We start from the raw sequence: 24,384 nt of genomic DNA on the forward strand, positions 1-24,384 counted from the left end.
CTGTTTACACTGTTTTCGCTTTGATCAGAATGTAAACAACGTATCCTCGTACATACTTTGCATACATTGTTTACGTATGTGATACTCTCCAAAATGGCGCTATAGGGTGACATATTTTTTTTATTCCTTCGTGTTTGCTAAACGTTCTGTAATTTATTAGTCTGTATATAATTTCCTGTAGCTCAAATAGTAGAGCATGGCGCTTAGCAACGCCGAGATCATGGGTTCGATTCCCAGGGAAAGCAAGAGCTGATAAAATGTAAAAACTGTAACTTGAATGCAATGTAAGTCGCTTTGGATAAAAGCGTCTGCTAAATGTAAATGTAAATGTAAATGTATAATACAGCATGTGTGCCATGCCTCATCTTATTCGTTTTTGTTAATAAACGTTTTGTAAGCTAGTTTGTCATTGTATTATTGTTGTTGTGCTTTTTAATTCAGGATAACAATGAGTCTTAAATAAAAGTAAAAGGTGTGTAGATGTATGTAAGCAAAACTTATTATCTTTTGTAAAACGTGACAAGATCGTGAATCAAAAGTGAAAGCATCCGAAGCCCGACTTATAACATAGCAAAAGAGGAACTCCTGTTCACAAAATTCAAATCACAAATAACACTACTGATGAAAAAGAACGGGTTGAATGTTAACCACTTTCGTTTCCATATAACTATAAACTATGATAAAAGTTCATCAGCATGCATTGATTAAACCCATGTTGTAGCGTAAAAAAAAAAAAAAAAAAAAAAAGATTGCGACCAACTGAGAAAGTTAACTGCAAAACAGCAACCAGTGGGAAGAATGAGTCTGGAGCCCTGCTTGGTCGTGTAAGGATCCTTGCTGTCTATGGGAGGGTCAGAGAGCTCTCAGAATGCATCAAGAATATCTTAATTTGTGTCTTACAGGTTTGGAACAACATGTGGGTGAGTAATTAATGACAGAATTTACATTTTTGGGTGAACTCTCTCTTTAAATGTTATGCGTTTTTTATTTTTTATACATCAAGCTTGTATGGCTCATCCAGTATGATACAGTGAGAATATGGAGCTCACAAAAGGAGGAAACATCTCAAATTTAATTTACATTTTGGGGGCAAAGCATTAGCCTGGTAATACCAAACTCTGCTACTTCGCTTTGCTTCGTAGACAGAGTCTGGAAGGGCATAATTGACAAGCGTTTACTTTCTCGTGGGCGGGCGCTTGTCTGAAGTTTAAAATCATTGGTGTACCCGTAAGCCAATCACATAACGGTTGGTTATGACGCATGTTATTCGCCGGCTCAGCCGCCTCGAACTTCCGCTGTAAACAACACAGGTATGCGGCGAAAAACAAAACCATCGAGCGAAATACCGCTGTGAACGACTTTTGCAGATTATGTGAAGTAAATCTACACATCCACAATTATTTCCTTGCCGGACTTTGGCCTCCCCAGTTTCTCGCTGACGATCGGTAACAGTTGATAAATAAAACTTTTCCCAAAACCTGTCGGGAGTAGGGCCACAACATCACCTCCATTCAAAATGTGAACTAAACACTCTTCTTGTTCGGGCTTCGGTTGGCAAATGCCGGGAATATTCTCCACAACAGAGTGAATAGCATCCCGTGTCTCCATGTCCGCTGTCGCTTTAGATTTGCCTCACCTAAACCTAAACTACAATCTTAAATTCGGTGCTTAGCGTCTACGTCACGGCTCTCAGCCCGCCCTCTGTTCGTTGATTGGCCCAGCTGCTGCGGAGCCGGAGATAAACTGGGAGATGGTTTTCTATATCAGACTGAGTACAGAAGCAAAATGAAATTGAGCGGAAGTACGAAGTCTGATGTAGTCAGGCTAGCAAGTTTGAAGAATTTATCTTCCAGAATCTGGCAGTAAGTTTTGGGAGCTCATTTTAGTTCATCTCCTATCCTGAAAAGTCTGTCTTGCAGATAGATAAATTCTTCAAACTGTGGTACAAGAGGATGTGATGCTGGTCCTTCAAGAGTCACTCACAACTTATCTGTCCATAAATCCTATACAAAATCAGTCTTCATGTATTTCACAACACTTCGGCATGTTATTCTTATTAAGTGAGGGTTATTTTAAAGAATTTTTTACCCAAGCAAAGTCTCTGAGAACCTGACACCTTGTAATTCTGGAGACTCCAGGAAGGTTGCAGTTCTGGAAAATGATGGTGCTGGAGACTAAATGGTTCCTGATGGTTTCTCACCTAATTCTTCACCTTAATTATTAATTATTTTGCAGTTATCATGTGTCTTTTCCTCTCCACCTGTTTTTTCTGACCTTGCTGACCCAATGAGCATTTCGCTGCCCAGTGGTCATGCCTTAACTTTGCTAATTCTATTATTGCATTAGTATTGCATCCTTCTCATGGGCATTTAATTTTTTTTTTTTACTTTTATTCTTCAATTGTTCAATCTCTTTTTTGGCTCATTTTATCTGTAAAGGAAAATCTGCCTAATAATTCAGCACACCTGAAATAAGAAGTTTCTGACTATCAGCCTTCATGGACAATTATATATCACTTATAAATTATTAAATACAAAATCAATAGTAGTTATTAAGATTGATGTGGTTTGGAATTGGTAAAATGTTCTTGGAAAAAAAATATGACCAGAATATCAACTTGCCTAATAATTCTGCACACACTGTAATGCAATACAATGATGATGTACAAATAAGCCTTCCTCAAAAGCCTGTTGCATCCTGTTTGATACATTCCAACTAGAAATCATGTATGGACAATCAGTGGATATTTTCAGAATAATACTGGAAAAAGGCCCTTTACTTGCGAAAAAAGTATTAACTAACAGTAAGAATGCAGAAGGCATGTAGAGGATTGCTTTCAACAGGTTTTTTAGCAAAGTTTTGATCAACGTTGACAATTTTTAGAGGTCTTAGAAATTCACATTTCAAATATAATGCTAAAGGCTTCTTAGGGTTAAACATATATTTGTTTATGTTTACGATCATTTTCCTACGATCGTTATCGGCACTCCCTGAATTCCCAGTAAAAAGTATTCTCACAAGCATCCGCCTACATATTATTAATGTCACGTGACTAGATAAGTTTGAACTTGATAATTTTTTGTAGATTATGCAATGTTGAGATATTTCACTGTAGTTTCACTTTTAATCAAGTACAGACTTCCTGCTATTTTTCATTTTGCCAAGCATCTTTCTGCAGCACACTGTGCCACTAAGACTGTTGACATGAAGCTCAGTTTGATTGCTTCCGCACTCCAGGAATGGTTTCGCTGTCACTTCCATGCTACTGCCTGTAGAAACTTTAAGGCCTGCTGTGGCATTTCACCAAATCCAAAAAAGTCATCCAGAACATACTTCTGCATAAATTAAGGAAAAATACAACAATGCTGAAAAGAAAAGAAAAAGAAAAGAAAAAAACCACTACTAGAGCTCATGGCTGCCATAGTGGCTGTCACAAATTGAACATCACAGCAAACATCTCTATTACAGGATTTTACTTTCATCTACTCTTAAAGAAAGAGAATGAAAATGGCATCTGAGGAACTAGCTCTTGATCCTGTGTCAGAGTCATATTTAAAAGAAAAAGCATTAGAAGTAGCTCAGATGTCTTTAGACAGCAGGGCCAACTACAGGGCTATCTGTTGCTGAAGGAAGCTGAAATCTGTCAACCTGTCACTGGGTTCAATGGATTTCAAAAACTTCCACAGCATCATTTCTTCTCTTCCTTACAGCATATCAAACAAGTGTGTAAGTCACATTAGAAAGCTGAATGAGTAACTTTAACTTCTGCATTGCAAATGGTGATTCACTTAACAAAACAAGTACCAAACCCTTGATGACTATATACTCCCAACCTACCACGAAAAAGTCAAATCTCTATACCAGCAAAGTTTAGTATGATCGTGTTTTCTTGACTTTTAGTCTTTGCAAACCATATTCATTACTGAATTCCAGAACACTGACAAGCTTTCTATGAAACCTGTGGCTGATTACTACAAAAAGTTACCACTTGTGTGTGTATATATATATATATATATATATATATATATATATATAAACTTTCCAACATTTACATTTTAAAGGTTTTGTATATTAGAAAGCGTTAGAAATGTATATTCGTATTTGCAAACAAACTCCTGAGGTATTAAGCAGTATATGGTTACTAATGATATGTTAATGTTGGTTAACTTATCAATAATTAATGAACCAAAGAATCTAATTATAATACTGTAATATAATATTAACCAGACCAAACTGCAGGAGTCACATGTTTAACAGTTTACCGTGGTTTATTCTGCAGACTCTGTTACCGTTAGCTAACTAACATTAGCCTGTCAAATAACCCGCTCCAGTCATTAACTTTATGCTTCACTGCATGTGTTTACTAACCTGATTACCAGCTATTTTTACACGCTTCACAAAACATAAGACGTGAGATAAAAACGCGTGAGTTTTTAGCTAAAGTCATCTTTAGCTAAAAACACACATTAAAGAGTCATAGTTCACAGCTCGCAAATGATCCATTTTCGATCTCTCCTGTGCCAAGTAGTGAAATGAAGCATACGTTAGGCTCCTATAGTAAACACATCATAGATGTGATAAGCGAATAACAGTTTGTGGGTTAATCGTTTACTCACCGGTGGAATCCCCATCATCATCATCATCTTCATCTTCACGCACGATTCAGCCATGAAACTCCGCGGGAAATATCCAACATACTTCGTGTCATATAGGCAAGCGACAATGCCTTTGACATCTACGGGATATCTCCAGGCACAGCTAGGCCATTTTCCAGTGTTGCACAGAAGTGGAGGAAGAAGTAGTTTGTGCGACAGCTCTCGTATATCCCTCCCCCAAAAGGTTTAACGGAGAAGGTTACTACGAACTGCAGCAAGGGTGGGACATTTTGGCTCAAGCTACGCTGAAGTGGCGTGAGATTCCCACGCTAGCGACTTTCATTTGAGCCAAGATGGCGTCTGTTTCGTAACCTTGTGTGGTAAGCGTTTCACGGCGGTGACACAACCGTGCCTCTGGATCCCGAGGAAACATTACCGCGGGGCGGCACCCGAGTCCGCGTGACGTCATCACAATGCAACAATGTATCGTCTTCAGAGCTCGGATTCACATTGACATTTGGCAATGAGCTAATTAGAAATAAACAGATCTTGAGCAACTGGACGGTGCGAGTATTTAAGTGCGCATTTGTTTGATGCGATATTTCACTTTTATACATTTTAACCATACATTTAAGAAGTGGCTGCTGCAAATATGTAAAAGTATTTTATATAAATTCTGAATTAATTTCCAAATGTTGCACTGTCGTTTGTAATTGATAATTTGTTTTATTTTCTTCCACAAGTCATTTAGCAGACGCATTTATCCAAAGCGACTTACAAATGATACATCGTATTACTTTCAGAGCTGTTTGAAAATTATTTAAATTCCTGAATGCTTATGAAAAATTATAGAGAAATTGCACCAACCAGTTGCTTATTCAAAAGCATTCCAGTTTATCGATATGTAAGCTCAAATATTTAGTTCATACATAAAAATGTATGAATATATAAACCTGAATATAAACCTTTTAAAGATGTCTTAAACCGAATGAATAGAAAGGATAGCACAAAGTTGTCTGAAAGGCAGGGTTTATTGTCAACAGTGCAGTTTGCTTTATACAAGAGTGAAACTAAATAAATACAAATACGTGACAGCAATGTCAAGCGTAAAATAATGCATCTCTGTTGTACATAAATGCATCCCTAGCCTTCACCTACCGTGCTGTGGAAGACTATGCTCATGGATATTAATTAGATTAAGTGATTGGACGCCCCAGGAAGGTTACCAAGCAACGTCAACAAAAAAAGATTAATATTCATGATTTATTAACATTCGTATTATTTCCCCAGCCTCACTCTAGAGCGACACCAAGCGTTCATTGAGTCAAGTACACAAGGATTTCAATATTTATACACAGTATTTGTTCCTCTTTTAATCCTTTCTAAACTTAAAAAAGGAAAGAAAAAAGAAAACAATTAGTCTAATGTGTTTCGTTATGGAGTATGTATGCAGTAGTCACTCTGTGACAATATAACATACTACATTGCACTGCCATTGTAGGCTTACTCTGAAACAGCGAAATGATATGTGATGAGGGCCTTAGGGCCTTACTGAAATTACTGAATATCCTGCAACTAAATAAACGTGTTTAACTTGTTTAGCTTAAATCTCTGCAATTAGTAAAAGTGGAAGGTGTAAGCGACAGGCTCTTTCAAGACCCTTATGGTGTCCAAAAAATTGCATAGAGATGGGTTGTATTATTAATACCAGAAATAAAGAATTGGATGCCAGGTGTGAATCAACTGAGATTCACAAGATATATGAAACTATTGAAGAAACTGGTCTCATTTTGGAGAATTTGATGGAAGAAATCTACATTAGAAAAACACAAAATGATGGCAGAAATTAAACTGCTATAAAACTACATATTATATCAATTCCTTTTCTAACTAATAAAAATGAATGCAAGCAAACAAAGTTTGCCTTCATAAGGCTTTCAAGAGCTATGTTCCACACTCTAATTAAACTGTTGGAGGTAAATGCCTATATATATTCTGCGAAAAAAGCTTTAGAGATGTAGCCCCAGCTGTTAGTGGGACAGAAGAAGAGGATGAGCAGAAGGAAAAGCAGCATGAACACAACACTCACAGATGCAGAGCTGATATTAATCAGAAACGTCACTACAGTAACATGTTCAGCACATAGATTTACAAGGTAATGTTATATGGACCTAATTGTTGCTTGCCCTATGAGGACAGAGAATATAAAACCTTCAAAATATTTGTAATATTCATAATAATTATAATTAATGTATTCTGACTACTTTTTGATTTCTTTTAAATGACTTTTGACCTAACATAGATTTGAATGGGATTGTTGTTTACTACATTGATAAAAAAAGAGAACGAAAATATATTCTCTTCTTTGTTGTCAACATCATCAAGTTCATTAAACAGTGCATTACATCAGGTTAGGTTAATGAAAGAACTGTAGAGTTGAAAAGATAATTAATGAAATCATAAAAATGTCAAATTAAAACAGTAATAAAATGTAAAATAAAAATAAGCAAAATAAAACAAGAATATATATATATATATATATATATTTTTTTTTTTTTTTTTTTAAATCAATGTGACCATTAACCAACTCCAATGTGTTGTTAAATAATATAAATAATAATTTAAAATCTCAGTGAATATTTTATGTCAAGGGGTTTGGATGACAAAAATGTCCTTGCATTATATGAATAAATATTAATAAACATTAAAAAAAAAAAAAAAAACTGAAATTACATAATACAACCAAAGTCCTCCAGGTTTTAATAATATTTGTGCAGACTTCTAGAATCAATACTTAGTGATGATGACTGGATATAATGAAGACATTTTACATAGTATTTATTAACTTGCATAATTATTCATCTCATACATGGTCTAAATTATTGAGTTGTGCTTTTGTCCCCAAATTCAAATATCTGATTTTAAAAGGGTCTCTTTAAATCACCAAAGAAAACAGCAGATTCTATATTCATATTCAAGGTTCTTAGCAATCTGTCAGCTATTGTATTGCACAATCAATCACAAGCTCTCCCTAATGTTCTCTCTACAGCTCATTTTATGTCTGAGACTGGAATTTGTTACATAATTTACACATTAGGGTCTTCACTTTAAATTTCTCTTGCTCATCATTTGAGATCTCACAGAATAATATAAAGTACCCATCTAGAACAACAAACTAGGTTCAAACACAATCGTCGTCATTTCCTGAACCATCTTAACCTGACCAGGAGTGCTAAGTCCCCATTCAGCTAAATCAGCAAAAGCAGAACATGATACCCATCATAAACAGGCAAAAATTCAAATAATGCTGAGATTTATTTTTCTTCTCTATAGATATGGGATGCCAGATGATGGGATTTTCCCCGTGACTCTCTGACTCGTGGCTTGTGAATTGGTGAGGTAAAATTTGTTCAAAAATAAAGTAAAAAAAAAGATCAAATACACAGTAAAAACAGTAATATTGTAAATATTTCCTGTAAAGGCAAAGCTGAATTTTCAGCCTGTCTTCAGTATCACATGATCCTTCAGAAAAATATATTCTAATATGCTGGCTTAATATTTTTTGTGTAAAACGAAAAAAGTTCAAAAGAACAGCATTTATTTTGTAATGTTATAAATGACTTCGCTGTCACTTTCGATCAATTTAATATGACCTTGCTGAATGAAAGTATTAATTTCTATTTCGGACTATTTTCCCAAACTTTTGAGCAGTAGTGTACATGTCTTCTACGATTAAATCCACTGCAGTAAAACTGGTCCATACGTTAAGGATACATACTGTATATTTCACAGTAGAAGTAAAGCTAAATTTTGAGTTCAGCGTTTAGATGAAAACACTAACCACACAACAAATGAAATGAAAATATATTGAAATATTTAGATATGTGCATTTAAAAAACTGGGGTAGCATTACAAGAGAGGAGGACAAGGTACATTAAAAAGAAAATATATTAAAATATTTTCTTAAATATTTTTGTCACTGATGCATTGACACTGTTTCGTTTCAATGCATCAGTGTTCCAATGCAATAAAATTATAAATTAATGACAAGGTTTTTTTTTATTATTATTTATTTTTTACAAAATATTGTAAATACTATTTTTACACAAAATATATTATAAACACAAATATTTCATAATTATAACTGGAGTGTATAGATAAAGTGACCTTTCCTGTGTGTGCACTGCACTTCCTACGCATTGTCACACATTCTGTCGCAGTTATCTTCCATGTGCTATCACACCATGTAGAGTCAATTCAACCTTCATGCAGGCTATAAAATAAATAAATATAATCTGTGATATATATATATATATATATATATATATAAATCATGTAGCACTCACCAGAAACTGTATTCAGTTCAGAACAGTTTGTCGGTTTTAAAAGTTCAATGGGTGCATATCAACAGGTGAGTCAGTTCAGCTAAGATCCAGCAGATGGCACAGTGTTGTCGTTTATGCATCATGTACTTTCTCTTCTGTAAGTCTATGGCAAAGTGCATGGCCCTCCATTGTCTTGAAGTTGGACCATTGTTAAAATTGATTGGGCCTGTCTGGTCCATTATACAAGGTTGAAGAAAAGCCAAGATTAGAAGTCAGTCTTTCAGTCTAGCACCCCTTTGCCATCTCTAAAATGAGCCACTCCAGCTTGCCAGTTAGCAGAAGCCCAAAGTGCTTCAACACCAAACCCAAATCCTTAGAGGGCTGACCCAGACATGGCTCTGCCTGGGGCCCTACCTGCTCCCCCTGCTGGACGAGACAAAGATGGACAGATAAGGAAAATGGTGTTCGAGCTAAAAATAGTCATAGCATGTTGAAGCAGGGAAAAACAGAAAGGATTTTTACGGACGAAAATGACTGAGCTACTTTGGAAGATTACTGGGTCATCGCTGAGATCACTGAAAACACCAGCTTTGATTCTCACATGAAGTAGGTTAATTATGTTTTGCAAAAACATCAGAAATAAGCAAAACTACAGTCCAGCATCTCCACAGAACATGCTTTAATCTAGGAGTGGCGGTATGTATATTTTATCAGCAGGGCATGGCTGTAATGCACTTAAGAGAGCACCGTGTTCCCATCACTCTCACTGGTCAAATATGTCGCTATCTTCCCTTCTTTCCTGGGGAAGGAAGGCAGAGGTCACCAGGACTCAAAGTCACCAAGATGACGTGACAAATCAACAAAGATTCCGGGAAGGCAGGATATTTTCATTGAGAACTACGTAGTACAACGACCACATTCAAATATGGGAAAAATTCCATTTACGTCTTCAAGCTAAAATTTTTTCAAGCAATTTTTCTTTCCCTTTACAACTTTCACCTGTTCACTTAGCAAATACATGTTCTTTATGTGATATGAAAGTACATCTTACTCAGTATATGTTGTAAAAATAAAATTGATGTAATACATAAATTTAATTACATTAAATTACAATACATTATTAACCTATTAGTTTTGAATCAACAATTACAATAAATAAATAAATTTAAAAATAATATTAATTAAACATGATACACACACACACACACACACGTATTATATATATATATATATATATATATATATATATATATACACACACACACATACATACACACATACATATATATCTTTTATAGCATAATATTTTTTTTTGTTTCCCATGATTTCTTTTTAGTAATTAAATTACTGTGTAATATTTGCTAAACATTATATTATGTCAAGTATAGTGATATTAAATAAAAATAATAATAAATAAAAATAATATTTATAATACTAGCTAAATAAATTATATTTATAATACTAGCTAAATATTACACACACACACACATACATATATATATATATATATACATATATATATATATATATATATATATATATTTTTTTTTTTTTTTTTTTTAGGGTTCCGATGTAGCCTGGCATTACTGCATTCATTTTTTTTTCTTTGAATTATTGATTGATTGTTGACTATTTATATTTTAACATAATACAGTACATATGCAGTAGATGTATTTATTTTTGTGAGGTCAGATGTTGTAGTCAGTCCTGTGGTAAATCCTATGCCCTCATTCTTCATTCTGCAAGTCAGTATCTGCTCCTATGTGAGTGAATTCCTCAAGAGGCTTGCAATCTGTCTGCATGCTTTAAGTCTTTAAGTCTTTGTGCCAATATCTATCTGAGCCACAGCACAAGGTTGAACTGGTCGTCCTCACCTCAATGTGGAGGAGTCTTACTACGTGCAAGTAGTTGTTGATACTGTGTTCCAAGCGCTCCAGCAGAGTGAGTCCACAGCCAGGTTGGCTGAGTGTCCTGGCAGACCGCACATCCTGCGCTAGAGTCCCCAAAGACAACAGGATCTCAGCCCTCTGCTCATGCACCTGGAACACACACACAGGTGTCTAAAAGAGTGTGTGCCCGAGAGCAGTGTGAGTGGGTTGATGCTCTAATGGAGGCAGTGTGTGGGAGTGGGCTGCATTGAACGACTCACTGATTTTCTCTCCCAGGTTGCTTTGTGAATTCTGATGCATGGTAATTTAATATCAGACGGCAGAGCATCTACAGCACTGCAGACTACCTGTAAAAGGAGTGAAAACACAGCCTATCAAATGTCTCACCGCTGGACAGACAAGCAGAGATGTAGACGCTGAGAAGTCAGAGCGGCAAACTGTCAAACAAACACAGAGTCAAGTCAATAAGATAATGGATGGTGCCAAGACGGAAGAAGACAGTAGAGAATCAAGCCAGACAGTTAACATGCAAATAAGTGTAGCATGCAAACATCTAATGAGACCGAGCTATTAATACAAAAAGAGTAACTTGGTATTGATTCTAGCAGTTTTTTACTAACAAAAACACAAATATATGGTGGTGACTTGAAAAATCATTCAATAGATTGGAGGACTTTTATAGCCTAATTCAATTGAAGGTTATTTGATTTTATTTTAACACAAAATATAGGCTCCTGGAACGCCGGTTCAAGTCAGATGAATATCTTCTCAGACCTTGTGCTTAAATAAAATGGCTCAGCTCTCCTTGTAATATGATCTCTCATGAGTTACTATGGTGTAAGATAACAATTTAAACATTGTGCCACAGAAAAACATCCCAAAGGCCCATTTTATACCAAGGATGATAACTATAACGATAGAAGCATAGAGTAATAATATCACCAGAATCACTTTCTAAATGATTTTATTTATTTTTTTCTAGCTGATGAATGGTAAAAACATCAGAACAGCCAATCAGAATCTATCCTGCTTTAAAGAGATCAAGCATTTAAAGTGGAAAATGACACAACTGTAGATTGTGCTTATAAACACAATATTATGCGTTGGTGTGGACACTGATATCATTATATTTATCGTTCTTGGTGTAAATTCTAAAAGTAAAAGAACCATTTACATCTGAAGTAGATTTCACAGTCTTACCATTTCCACTTGTAAGTCCTTCACCTTGTTCATCATTATTCTGGCCTCGCTGTCACACACAAAGTCAATTGGTCTAGTGTGAACGTGAGGCAGTTCAGAGACAACCATGCTGAACACTACTACCAGCACTCCTATAAGACAACCAATCCAATGAGAAAATGTGAGTCTGTAATGTATTATGTATCTGTGGGGAATACAATAATGAATTACGGCGGTAGATCCATTAAGTCACAAATGTGCAATACTCAATAACACTTTACAATAATTACACTTACACTATTGCATTATAAAATTATTAAATCAAAAGTTAATAGTTACATGAAACGGCTCTCTTTAATACTTGATTGTGATTGGCAGTGGCACTGAGTGGTTAAATATTTTTCTATAATAAAGTGCAATAGCACCTGCACACCGTTTCAAAAACCTTGATTACAGAAGTAGTTTTCCCCTTCATTTTTCCCAAAGACATTAAAGTAATGTCTGCATTAAAAAGCTATAAGCCATGAACCAAACCAATCAGCTATGAGGTCAATCACAAGATCACAAACTTCGATTTTAAGCAAAAAAGTATCTGAAAATCGGACAAAATGACAAAAGTATGTGTACTTTAATGAGGGCTTTAATGAGGGAATCTTTCTACAATCCCATGAAGCATTGAAGACAACAGCAAATTCAAAACAATTGATAAATATCATTTATAAAACTGTTGATTTAAAGATGTGGATTATATATAAAATATATTTTGTGCTTATTGCAAAATATGCATATTATGCATACAAATATTTAAGTAGCTGGATGCTAGTGTAAGAAACAGATGCTAGTGTACTAAACGAACAACATACTAGCATGGTACACTGTACCAAATTAATTGTTTCTCTATATCATTTACAGTGCTTCATTGGAATGGGCGTTTCTTTTGGTGCAGTTTGGTCTTAGTTTTCATATTATTATTATTCAAATTATTTTAAATATTTAAAAATAATAATCATTTGAAATAATGTGGGTTGATTTTGGAGAAAATGAATGGGATTTTTACTTCTGTATCCCAACTTTTGCACTTTATCCACCTTTTTTTGCAAGTAAGCTATTTTCTGTGAATGTGGGACACTTCAGATTCATTAGCCGCTATAGGTAAATAGCTCGAAGAATAGCAAAGTGCAGTAAATGGTAAAAACTAATGTTAAAATTTTAGAATTACTACATATGATGAGAAAGACCAGTCTGCAATATCAGGTAGGCCATGCCCACTGATATAAGTTGGATAATGCGAATGTGTTAACGTTGCCCATGGCATGCTACAGTAGCCTACTTTGGTGTCTTTAGTATAACTTTGAGTTCAGTGCAAGCAAGTGTAATAAAAATTATTTATTTTAATGTATGTATAGACAGACAGGTAGAATAAAACAATTAACAGATGGCTACCCAGCAGGCACACAACGTCATAAGACATTGATATTTGGTTGAATTTCAGTTGCGATGTCGGGTGACCAAAATTAAATGTCAATTCAACGTGTAATGTCATTGTTAATTTGATGTCCAATACTGACGTCAGCTGATGTTGATATTTGTTGTTTTTAGGTTGTGTAACCAAAATCCAATGTCAACCCGATATTCATTCTCAACCAAAATGCAAAATCTGTTCCGCTGTCATTATTGACATCCTGTGCCTGCTGGGTAGAAGTTCAGGGCCTGTATTCACAAAACATCTTAAGGCTAAAAGTAGCTAAACTTGCTGATTTAGGAGAAAATCTTGGATAAAAAATGTGTTGGATAAAAAACTCCTAAATGTTTGCTCTAAGAGTATTTTACAAAGCATTTTAGTGCTAAAACTAGCTCATAAATATGTGAAAAGTTAGGAGTAGTGAAGAGAACTTCTAAGTCACTAAGACAAACTCCTAAAATGGCTGTTGCCGGCAGTTTGGTTTTCCTTTGATTATATCCTTGTTTTCATAAACCAGTTTTGGGCAAGAAGTAACAGCTGTTCTCGCATCCAGTTTGGTTTTCTTTTACGTTTGCATGACTTACTATGAAGCATACACGTAAGAGGCTGACAATCAGCTGAACATATGCTTGTTTAATTTAGTGACACTAGCCTGCATTTTAAAACCTTTATTTGAATGTGGCAATTAACCTTTTTATTTTTAAATCTTTATTTGAATATGGGAACATAATAAATCTCTGACAGAGATCCCTCCACTATCAGCCAATCACTGTGGGCATAGTTAGTAAGCGTGCTGACATTATCCATAGCAACGAGGTCAACTTTTACTAAGACTTCTCTAAGTAAAAGTTTGTCTCAGCAGCTTTGTGAATAGGTTGTAAGTGAAAACTCTTAGCTAAAAACATTTACTGCTATTTAGGAGAACTCTTAGTGGTAAGATAAAATGTTTTGTGAATACTTGCCCTGAGTCTACAAAACGAAAACACCAGAACCGGCGAGAGATGTAACAAGACGATAAGGACGTGAAACAGAGTCGTGTTACACTGTATCTAAATTTGCTAACAATAAATTAATCAATATTGTAGGCCTATTTTTGCAGTGTTCATTCTGTTACATCGGTTTCTGCGTTATAATGTCCTTTTAGCTGAAGTTTTAAGATAATCTGTCCAATATTTAATGTTCATGTACCCGTGCAAACAGCTGGTCATTACAGTAAAAATAGGTTTTTCTCAATGACCTGACCCAAAACTCAAATTTATCAGAATTTTCTAAATAACTGCGCAAAAGTACATTTTTACAGAAACAGAGAGTTTTAAAAGCCGCTAACACTTATCTTCACGACCAGTTCTGTAAAAGGTAGCAGTCATTCATGCGTACTTACTTAAATCCATGCCCTGTTACAACATGAGATCTTCATTTGCGTTGATTTCCATTGGAGAGCGTCTTTTTTGAAGAAGTCACGCGAAAACGCCCACCGAGATGTGCGCTCCTCCACTACACTGACTACATTCATCATGTGCATCGCCCCCACACTTTTTGACTTCTGAATCTTCCTTTCCCGGCTGGGACGTTTGTTATGTAGTCTCTGAACATGCCCCGACGTCCCTGCAGTGAGTCACTCACACCGGAGCCAAAATAAAAGTGAGGGTACCCAGAGGTTGTAGTAGATAGGCCTACTGATGCAATTCTAAATAAACAAACAAACGTTTTTTGAACAGACTTTTGGAAAGAAAAAAAAAAAAGGTAGGCTGAACAAACAAAAGTTTGGTTCAGGTTAATATTTTATGTGATAAGTCTTCTGCTTTCAGTGGATTGCCACATTCAGTAGGACATGCTTTGTATGTACAGGTGCTGGTCATATAATTAAAATATCATCAAAAAGTTGATTTATTTCACTAATTCCATTCAAAAAGTGAAACTTATATATTATATTCATTCATTATACACAGACTGATATATTTCAAATGTTTATTTCTTTTAATTTTGATGATTAGAGCTTACAGCTCATGAAAGTCAAAAATCAGTATCTCAAAATATTAGAATATTTACATTTGAGTTTGAATAAATGACCATCCCTACAGTATAAATTCTGGGTATGTCTTGTTCTTTGAAACCACAATAATGGGGAAGACTGCTGACTTGGCAATGATCCAGAAGACGAACATTGACACCCTTCACAAAGAGGGTAAGTCACAGAAGGTCATTACTGAAAGGTGTGGCTGTTTACAGAGTGCTGTATCAAAGCATATTAAATGCAAAGTTGACTGGAAGGAAGAATTTGGGTAGGAAAAGGTGCACAAGCAACAGGGATGACCGCAAGCTTGAGAATACAGTCAAGCAAAGCTGATTCAAACACTTGGGAGAGCTTCACAAGGAGAGAACTGAAGCTGGAGTCAGTGCATCAAGAGTCACCACGCTCAGACGTCTTCAGGAAAAGGGCTACCAAGCCACTTCTGAACCAGAGACAACGCCAGAAGCATCTTACCTGGGCTGTGGAGAAAAAGAACTGGACTGTTGCTCAGTGGTCCAAAGTCCTCTTTTCAGATGAAAGTAAATTTTACATTTAATTTGGAAATCAAGGTCCCAGAGTCTGAAGGAAGAGTGGAGAGGCACAGAATCCATGTTGCTTGAAGTCCAGTGTGAAGTTTCCACAGTCAGTGATGATTTGGGCTGCCGTGTCATCTGCTGGTGTTGGTCCACTGTGTTTTCTGATGTCCACAGTCAACGCAGCCATCTACCAGGAAATTTTAGAGCACTTCATGCTTTCTTCTGTTGACAAGCTTTATGGAGATGCTGATTTCATTTTCCAGCAGGACTTGGCACCTGCCCACACTGCCAAAGGTACCAAAAGCTGGTTCAATGACCATAGTGTTACTGTGCTTGATTGGCCAGCAAACTCGCCTGACCTGAACCCCATAGAGAATCTATGGGGTATTGTCAAGAGGAAGATGAGAGACACCAGACCCAACAATGCAGATGAGCTGAAGGCCACTATCAGAGCAACCTGGGCTCATAACACCTGAGCAGTGCCACAGACTGATCGACTCCATGCCACGCCGCATTGCTGCAGTAATTCAGGCAAAAGGAGCCCCAACTAAGTATTGAGTGCTGTACATGCTCATACTTTTCATTTTCATACTTTTCAGTTGGCCAAGATTTCTAAAAATCCTTTCTTTTTATTGGTCTTAAGTAATATTCTAATATTTTGAGATACTGATTTTTGACTTTCATGAGCTGTAAGCTCTAATCATCAAAATTAAAAGAAATAAACATTTGAAATATATCAGTCTGTGTGTAATGAATGAATATAATATACAAGTTTCACATTTTGAATGGAATTAATGAAATTAATCAACTTTTTGATGATATTCTAATTATATGACCAGCACCTGTATTCATTAATCTTCATATATTTATATACCTCAGTACATATCCACACCATATTTTACTTTTATATTTTATTGATGTCATTGATTTTGCTAGTAAATATTTGCTGTTTTATTGCGTGTATAAATATGTCATTGTGCACATAAAAAGTACAGTATTCTATTTCCTGTCATATTTATTTACAGCATGCATTACATTTAAAAAAAAAAAAAAAAAATCAACCCACAAAACTGAAAAGTTTAATTGTGCCTTTTTGTAAGAAAATCAAAGTAGTGCCAAAGTCACGACCTGTATTGATATTACTCTTAAAATATTTAATGTGCTTACTAATATCACAGAAACAGACTAATATGAAAATGTAATACGGTCAAGTGAGTAACAACAAGACAGATTGATGGCAACAAAAGGTGTTATCAGTCTACCTATTTGGATGGTAACATAATGATACAAACATGTTTAAAGTGATCTCTGTGTTTTTAAGTGTTCAAGGGCTTAAAGAAAGCAGGTGTGTGTATGAATCAGCAGAGATGAATGACTGTGCTCAGACAGCCTACTTTCATGACCAGCCTTCTGGTGTCTCTGTCCCTTTGAGAATTATCATAAATATTTGTTTTATTCAGCTCCAACATATCTCTTTGCCAGATTAAACACACACACACACACACCACTAAAATGAGCTTCAGCAGTAATTTCATTTCACATTTTTCAGCACAGATGTATTTGCAGAAATATAACAGGTATATCTTCCTAACAAAACACCTGTTGTCTGGATTTGGATTTGGTGAATTGTTGTAAACATGAGGAGATCATAGTACATGCTCTGTTTATTTGCTGCAAATGTGAACACTGAGCCAGAATAGTGATAGTTATGTTTAAATACGAGCGAATGCTTGCTCTGAACATTAGTGCACACTGAAATTAGAGGATCTCACCACCCTCTCTCTTTCACAGTGCAGAAACAATCTTCCGCTCAGTCACCCTGCAGCAGCCCACAAGTCACAGCTGTGAAAAATCAGGATAGAGCAAAAAGCCTTGTCTGCAAGCCTTGGAGTCGCTGTGATCACAACAAGCTTGGAACACCATCAGTAATGATTACAACACCAAACATAAATCTGAAACATGTTCCATAGTAGATCATCTTCCCCTTTGTAGATAGATAGATGGATGGATGGATGGATGGCTGGATGGATGGATGGGCATTAGACATCCGGATAGTAACTGGTTTCTATTATCTATTATGGCTTCTATTATCTATTAGATAGATCCGTGTGATAACTGTTTTTACAGATAGATAGATAGATAGATAGATAGATAGATAGATACATGGATGGATAGATAGATACATGGATGGATAGATAGATACATGGATGGATAGATGGATAGATACATAGATAGATAGATAGATAGATAGATAGATGGATAGATGGATAGATGGATAGATGGATAGATGGATAGATAGATGGATACATGGATGGATAGATACATGGATACATGGATGGATAGATACATGGATGGATAGATACATGGATAGATAGATAGATGATAGATAGATAGATAGATGGATAGATAGATAGATAGATAGATAGATAGATAGATAGATAGATAGATAGATAGATAGATAGATAGATAGATAGATAGATAGATGATAGATAGATAGATAGATAGATAGATAGATAGATAGATAGATAGATAGATAGATAGATAGATAGATAGATAGATAGATAGATAGATACATGGATACATGGATACATGGATACATGGATACATGGATACATAGATGGATACATAGATGGATAGATAGATGGATACATAGATGGATACATAGATGGATACATAGATGGATACATACATAGATACAGTGAGGAAAATAAGTATTTGAACACCTGTCTATCAGCTAGAATTCTGACCCTCAAAGACCTGTTAGTCTGCCTTTAAAATGTCCACCTCCACTCCATTTATTATCCTAAATTAGATGCACCTGTTTGAGGTCGTTAGCTGCATAAAGACACCTGTCCACCCCATACAATCAGTAAGAATCCAACTACTAACATGGCCAAGACCAAAGAGCTGTCCAAAGACACTAGAGACAAAATTGTACACCTCCACAAGGCTGGAAAGGGCTACGGGAAATTGCCAAGCAGCTTGGTGAAAAAGGTCCACTGTTGGAGCAATCATTAGAAAATGGAAGAAGCTAAACATGACTGTCAATCTCCTCGGACTGGGGCTCCATGCAAGATCTCACCTCGTGGGGTCTCAATGATCCTAAGAAAGGTGAGAAATCAGCCCAGAACTACACGGGAGGAGCTGGTCAATGACCTGAAAAGAGCTGGGACCACCGCTTCCAAGGTTACTGTTGGTAATACACTAAGACGTCATGGTTTGAAATCATGCATGGCACGGAAGGTTCCCCTGCTTAAACCAGCACATGTCCAGGCCCAACTTAAGTTTGCCAATGACCATTTGGATGATCCAGAGGAGTCATGGGAGAAAGTCATGTGGTCAGATGAGACCAAAATAGAACTTTTGGTCATAATTCCACTAAACGTGTTTGGAGGAAGAAGAATGATGAGTACCATCCCAAGAACACCATCCCTACTGTGAAGCATGGGGTGGTAGCATCATGCTTTGGGGTGTTTTTCTGCACATGGGACAGGGCGACTGCACTGTATTAAGGAGAGGATGACCGGGGCCATGTATTGCGAGATTTTGGGGAACAACCTCCTTCCCTCAGTTAGAGCATTGAAGATGGGTCGAGGCTGGGTCTTCCAACATGACAATGACCAAGCACACAGCCAGGATAACCAAGGAGTGGCTCTGTAAGAAGCATATCAAGGTTCTGGCGTGGCCTAGCCAGTCTCCAGACCTAAACCCAATAGAGAATCTTTGGAGGGAGCTCAAACTCCGTGTTTCTCAGCGACAGGCCAGAAACCTGACTGATCTAGAGAAGATCTGTGTGGAGGAGTGGGCCAAAATCCCTCCTGCAGTGTGTGCAAACCTGGTGAAAAACTACAGGAAACGTTTGACCTCTGTAATTGCAAACAAAGGCTACTGTACCAAATATTAACATTGATTTTCTCAGGTGTTCAAATACTTATTTGCAGCTGTATCATACAAATAAATAGTTAAAAAATCATACATTGTGATTTCTGGATTTTTTTTTTTTAGATTATGTCTCTCTCAGTAGACATGCACCTACGATGACAATTTCAGACCCCTCCATGATTTCTAAGTGGGAGAACTTGCAAAATAGCAGGGTGTTCAAATACTTATTTTCCTCACTATAGATAGATAGATAGATTAGTGAAAGGCATTTAAAACTTAACATTGTCAAAATGACATCAGCACAATGCACTGATGAAGACAAATGCGCCATCACATGGCATTAATGACAGGCAATAGGAACAGAAGTGGAGTCAACCCGCAATAACTAAACCAGTGACGGAACCCGCATTGCATCACAGAATCAATTCCTGGCCAGTGCACGCGCCCCAGGCTCTGCCGGCTTAATTACTCCTTTACCTATCAGCGCGTGCAGTGCACACTAATCCGAAGCGTTTAGGAGATGCATTAACACCGACAAGTATGTTTTAAGGGAAGCGCTTGGCTTTTTTGAAGTTTAGCTTCCAGTCTGAGGCGAATTCAAAGACGAGCGAGAGGCATCAGCAACAGGGCACTGCCAATTCACCGGCGAGGACAATTACACAGAAAGTATCTCGATCGTCTAGACGAACAATTGGAACCGAACAGCACTGACGTCATTACTCGATACTGATTGCGTTGCTCTAATTGTGTGGGGATTTCTTACATTTTTGCGTCATTAAATGGAGCGGCGTAGGTGACGTTTGGACTGTTGCGTTCAAGAGGAGCTCTTACCAAGACTAAAAGCCGGCGCGGAAAAATGTAAGTAGCCGCCAAAGACGAAATTGCAACCTGTTAAGGTGTCCAATATTGCTGCCGATAAACTGCGCTGTTAGCGCGCTTTAGAAGTCACTCAACTGCCATCAGAAAAACCCGTTCGCCGTTTTGAAGCTTTTGCATGTCAATCTTATTCCGAAGGGCATTTAATCGACTTGGTTATCTTGTGGGGCTCAAGGGCACAGTGTTATTCGTGCAGGGAGTTGAACATACGCTTGATTCTCTTGTCTAGATCCTCTAATGAGGACAAATAGGCACAATTTGGTCAGACCGAGTCAATATAAGATGATGTCCTATAGCTCCCCAGAAACCCTGTGGATTCAGTCGTTTATATAAATACATCCAATGTCCCTTCAAGGTCCTTTCTTAGTTTTGGAGGAATCTGAAGCGCAAGAAAGAAAAATGTAATTTATATTTGCATCTAAAACAGAATTCGATATCTCCACCTCTGCATTCACTTAGGGGACAAATTCTGTAGAAAGAGTTCACTTCACATTCAGAAGAGGGAAAAATCTCATGACTTGGAGAGAAACTTTATCTCCTTAACTTGATTGATTTTATATCATGTGGAGTTGATAAATAGCTATCAGTTCAAGTTTGATTTAAAAAAAATTATGTCAGCAGTAAATTTATGGTAAAAATGTCTAGACTTTACCATAAAAATACACTGAAGATATTACAAGCATTACAGGTGACCAAATTCACAGTTTCTAAGTGTATATGTCATTCGGCTATATAATGTGTTATAATAACCTATTTGATGTATAATCTGTTTGTTGTAATGAAGGCCACATAATGACTTAAAGTTCAGCAACATTGGCCTCTCCAGCAACAGTGACTAATAATAACTTGAAGACAGAGCACAGTGTTGCCCACACAAACATAAAACACCATCAGGGTAACTCACATGACACTAATGTAACGCAGTAAACATGAAATAAATAACAAACAAATGCTATTAGAGTGACTCAGTGCACAGTATTTTACAGTAATCTACAGTGAAATTATATGTATTTTATTTAATATATTTTCTTGTATATGCAAATAAGTTGTTAAATTAATTAACTGTTTAGTTAATAAATTCATTGGTTTTTATAGCATTTGTACATTATCTGTCAGTTCAAATCACAACATGCAGTGTATTTTCACCCTGAATGTATTTACACTCGTGGAATTTTGAATGAGCTAAAACCATTTTGGCTAGTATTGAGCAGAAGAGAGCCACATGCTATTGAGTTTTATACACACTGGGTTTTATTCCTGTCTGGGATGGCAATACTTGTAATCTAATATCGACCCTTGTTTCACACCCCCACTACGGATCGACGTCTCATTTTCTCACCCAGACCCATATTTAAATAGTCAATGAACAAGATGTTCTTTTGAACTCTTTCGGGCTTCCACAATTCATTAAAAGAACATTCAGAAAGTTTTGTGGAAGATGCATCAAATTGGGTCAGTGTGTTAGCGCTGAGGGCGTTGGAACACCCAATTCAAAGGAATGCACAATGGGTAGGGATGCTCACCTGTCCACACCACGTGACGTGTGTAGCCTTTGTGGACAAACATTAGTTAAGTGAAGATAGTTTGCACAGTGCAGTCTGATGTATAAAGACACAAAGAAATAAGGTCTGTTTATTTACTACGAATCTTAAAGATATTATGTCCATTCAAAAATGAAAATTTATTTCCTTCTGTGAAACACAAAAGAAGATATTTTGAAGAAGTAGTGGTTTAAACAACATTGGACCACATTGAGTTTCATGGTATGGACAAAAAAGCTTTTTGTTTTGTTCAGTTTTGTTTAAAAATATCTTCTGTGTTCCACAGAAGAAGATTCAGAACAACATTACAGTGATTAAATAATGACAGAACTGTTACTTTTTGGGTGCACTATACCTTTAAGGAGCAGTGTCTGTGAAAAACTTTTAACCATTGACATTAGCAATAGCAGTATTACCAGACATGACTTTGAAATGATATGTTTGATGACAGCTGCAAACACAAAGACATGTTGTTTCTATCACTATGTATAAGGACAGGGTTTTTAAGTTAGGTCTGTATGCATGAGCATGCATGGAGGAGAAAGAGAGCTTGAACACATATACACAAAAACACTGCAGTGTTGCAAGAAAACTGTCAGAATTCACAGTGATGCATTCATATTTCATCCCAGCCTGTGCCCCTGCTGTTCCCTGAGCTGGCAGTAGACCTGTTACTGAGCCCAAAAGCAGCCTACCAGTCTCTGTCTCTGTAGGGAAATCTGTTTAACAACCTATTGGTTTCTTTCTCTCTCTCCAAGGAATTCTGTCTTACATTCCCACGAAGCCTTTGAGCTGTTGGTGCTCGTAGGCCAATGCATCCTATATGCATTTCAAGTTTGCATCTATATTTAGTATTTACAGTAAGCATAATATTAATGAGCCGTGCAATAAACTGCCCATTGGCTCTCCACAGGCTTTCAAAGTAAAGATGTTCTGTGTCATTCTATATCAGTTCATTTAGAAGGGTAACAGGTGCATACTAATTTCAATAGAAAATAATTCAGCTCTTTGAGCATCCATTAAAGGGTTTCTCTCATTGTAAATAACAAATCTTTGCATGATAGACTGAAAACATATCTGTTCCTGCCTCGGGTCATTAAAACTTAGTCATAAAACAGGCATGCGTAATCTACGTGTTAAGTGCTTGAGTTCACTGTAGTGCAAAATAGCGATTACTCACACAGCAGTAGAAAATACATCTATTGATTTTTGACAATCGAGTCAACAGGTATGAAGTGTAACCCCTGTCTTCCCACACAAAGCGGGTTTCCAGCACGTTATTATGGCATATATTGCAGTACGCGCGCGGGAAGAGAGAAGAGTTCATTCGACAGCTGGATAGGCTGCTGGGCTGTTTTCTGCGGAGAAGGACCTGTTACTCAGTTCATGCTGCTTGTTAAATTGCGTCCCGGTGATGCACAGGTGATCTCGTGGCTTTTGGGAATACCATATAGCTTTTAAATATTTAATTCCCGCTGCATTTGCGGTTATGGCGCGAGACCGAGCCCCTCAGCGCGTGCTTCAGTATCAACAAACTCTGGTGAGTAGGCTATAGTGCTGGTCAGCGTGATTCGGAATTTTATTTATTTTTTATCGCGAAACCAGCTGCTTTATGCATAGTATGACTGAGCTGTTGGTTTATTTTAGATATGAACGAAATCACCCTTAGAATGGTTAAGTAGACGACAAGACAGACACAAGTTGGATAGCGAGAATGTAATTATTGTAGGCCAGGAGTGTAAAAGAAGGTTGATATTTCATTTGTGTGTGTTGCTGGCATTTGTAACGAACTTCTGAGCCATTTCCAACTAATTAAGTAATTTGTTTGTTGATATAGGAGGTAATTCAAGTCTGTCTAGTCCACAATAACATTTGAGGCATAACTAACGGCATCATTTGCATTATGAGTTCATCCACATTTCAAGTTTAAGGGCATCATCAAAGTCCCCTCTTCATCCCTGTTTCATCCCTCTTGTGCCCCTCCTACTTCTGCTTTTGCACTTGTGGACTAAATGTAGATCCACTCTGAATATTAATTGACTCATGCACCAGTTTCCCCCCCATTTCTGTCACATGGTGATTGACAGC

The 24,384-nt window shown here is 36.7% G+C and overlaps 3 protein-coding genes across 5 annotated transcripts in view; 1 reads left to right on the forward strand and 2 right to left on the reverse strand.

The window, feature by feature from the left end:
* zfyve9a (zinc finger, FYVE domain containing 9a) overlaps window positions 1-5,057 on the reverse strand; it is a 40,923-nt gene extending 35,866 nt beyond the window's left edge. Inside the window, 1 exon segment of the mRNA XM_058797440.1 lies at window positions 4,617-5,057. The gene's annotated coding sequence lies outside the window, so the exon portion shown is untranslated.
* Window positions 5,058-7,187: 2,130 nt separating this feature from the next.
* thpo (thrombopoietin) lies at window positions 7,188-15,063 on the reverse strand. Of its 2 annotated transcripts, none has more exons than XM_058796099.1 (5): window positions 14,832-15,063; window positions 12,010-12,140; window positions 11,070-11,156; window positions 10,795-10,959; window positions 7,188-9,343 (listed from the first exon to the last, which is right to left on the reverse strand). In XM_058796099.1, the coding sequence occupies exons 1-5, from the start codon at window positions 14,839-14,841 to the stop codon at window positions 9,206-9,208; spliced, it is 531 nt and encodes a 176-aa protein (XP_058652082.1). In that variant the 5' UTR covers window positions 14,842-15,063; the 3' UTR covers window positions 7,188-9,205. The 2 variants fall into 2 exon arrangements, with proteins under 2 accessions (XP_058652082.1, XP_058652072.1); XM_058796089.1 differs by having other exon boundaries at window positions 7,188-9,346.
* An 8,559-nt stretch (window positions 15,064-23,622) lies between these two features.
* clcn2a (chloride channel, voltage-sensitive 2a) overlaps window positions 23,623-24,384 on the forward strand; it is a 68,063-nt gene continuing 67,301 nt past the window's right edge. The window contains exon 1 of one of the 2 annotated variants that reach the window (XM_058749505.1): window positions 23,623-23,836. In XM_058749505.1, the coding sequence (XP_058605488.1) occupies window positions 23,786-23,836 (51 nt within the window). In that variant the 5' untranslated portion in view covers window positions 23,623-23,785. The remainder of the gene's footprint in view (window positions 23,837-24,384) is intronic. The other variant, XM_058749512.1, reaches the window with a different exon arrangement.

The sequence above is a fragment of the Onychostoma macrolepis genome, chromosome 02 (genome assembly GCF_012432095.1).
Source record: "Onychostoma macrolepis isolate SWU-2019 chromosome 02, ASM1243209v1, whole genome shotgun sequence".
Taxonomy (NCBI): domain Eukaryota; kingdom Metazoa; phylum Chordata; class Actinopteri; order Cypriniformes; family Cyprinidae; genus Onychostoma; species Onychostoma macrolepis.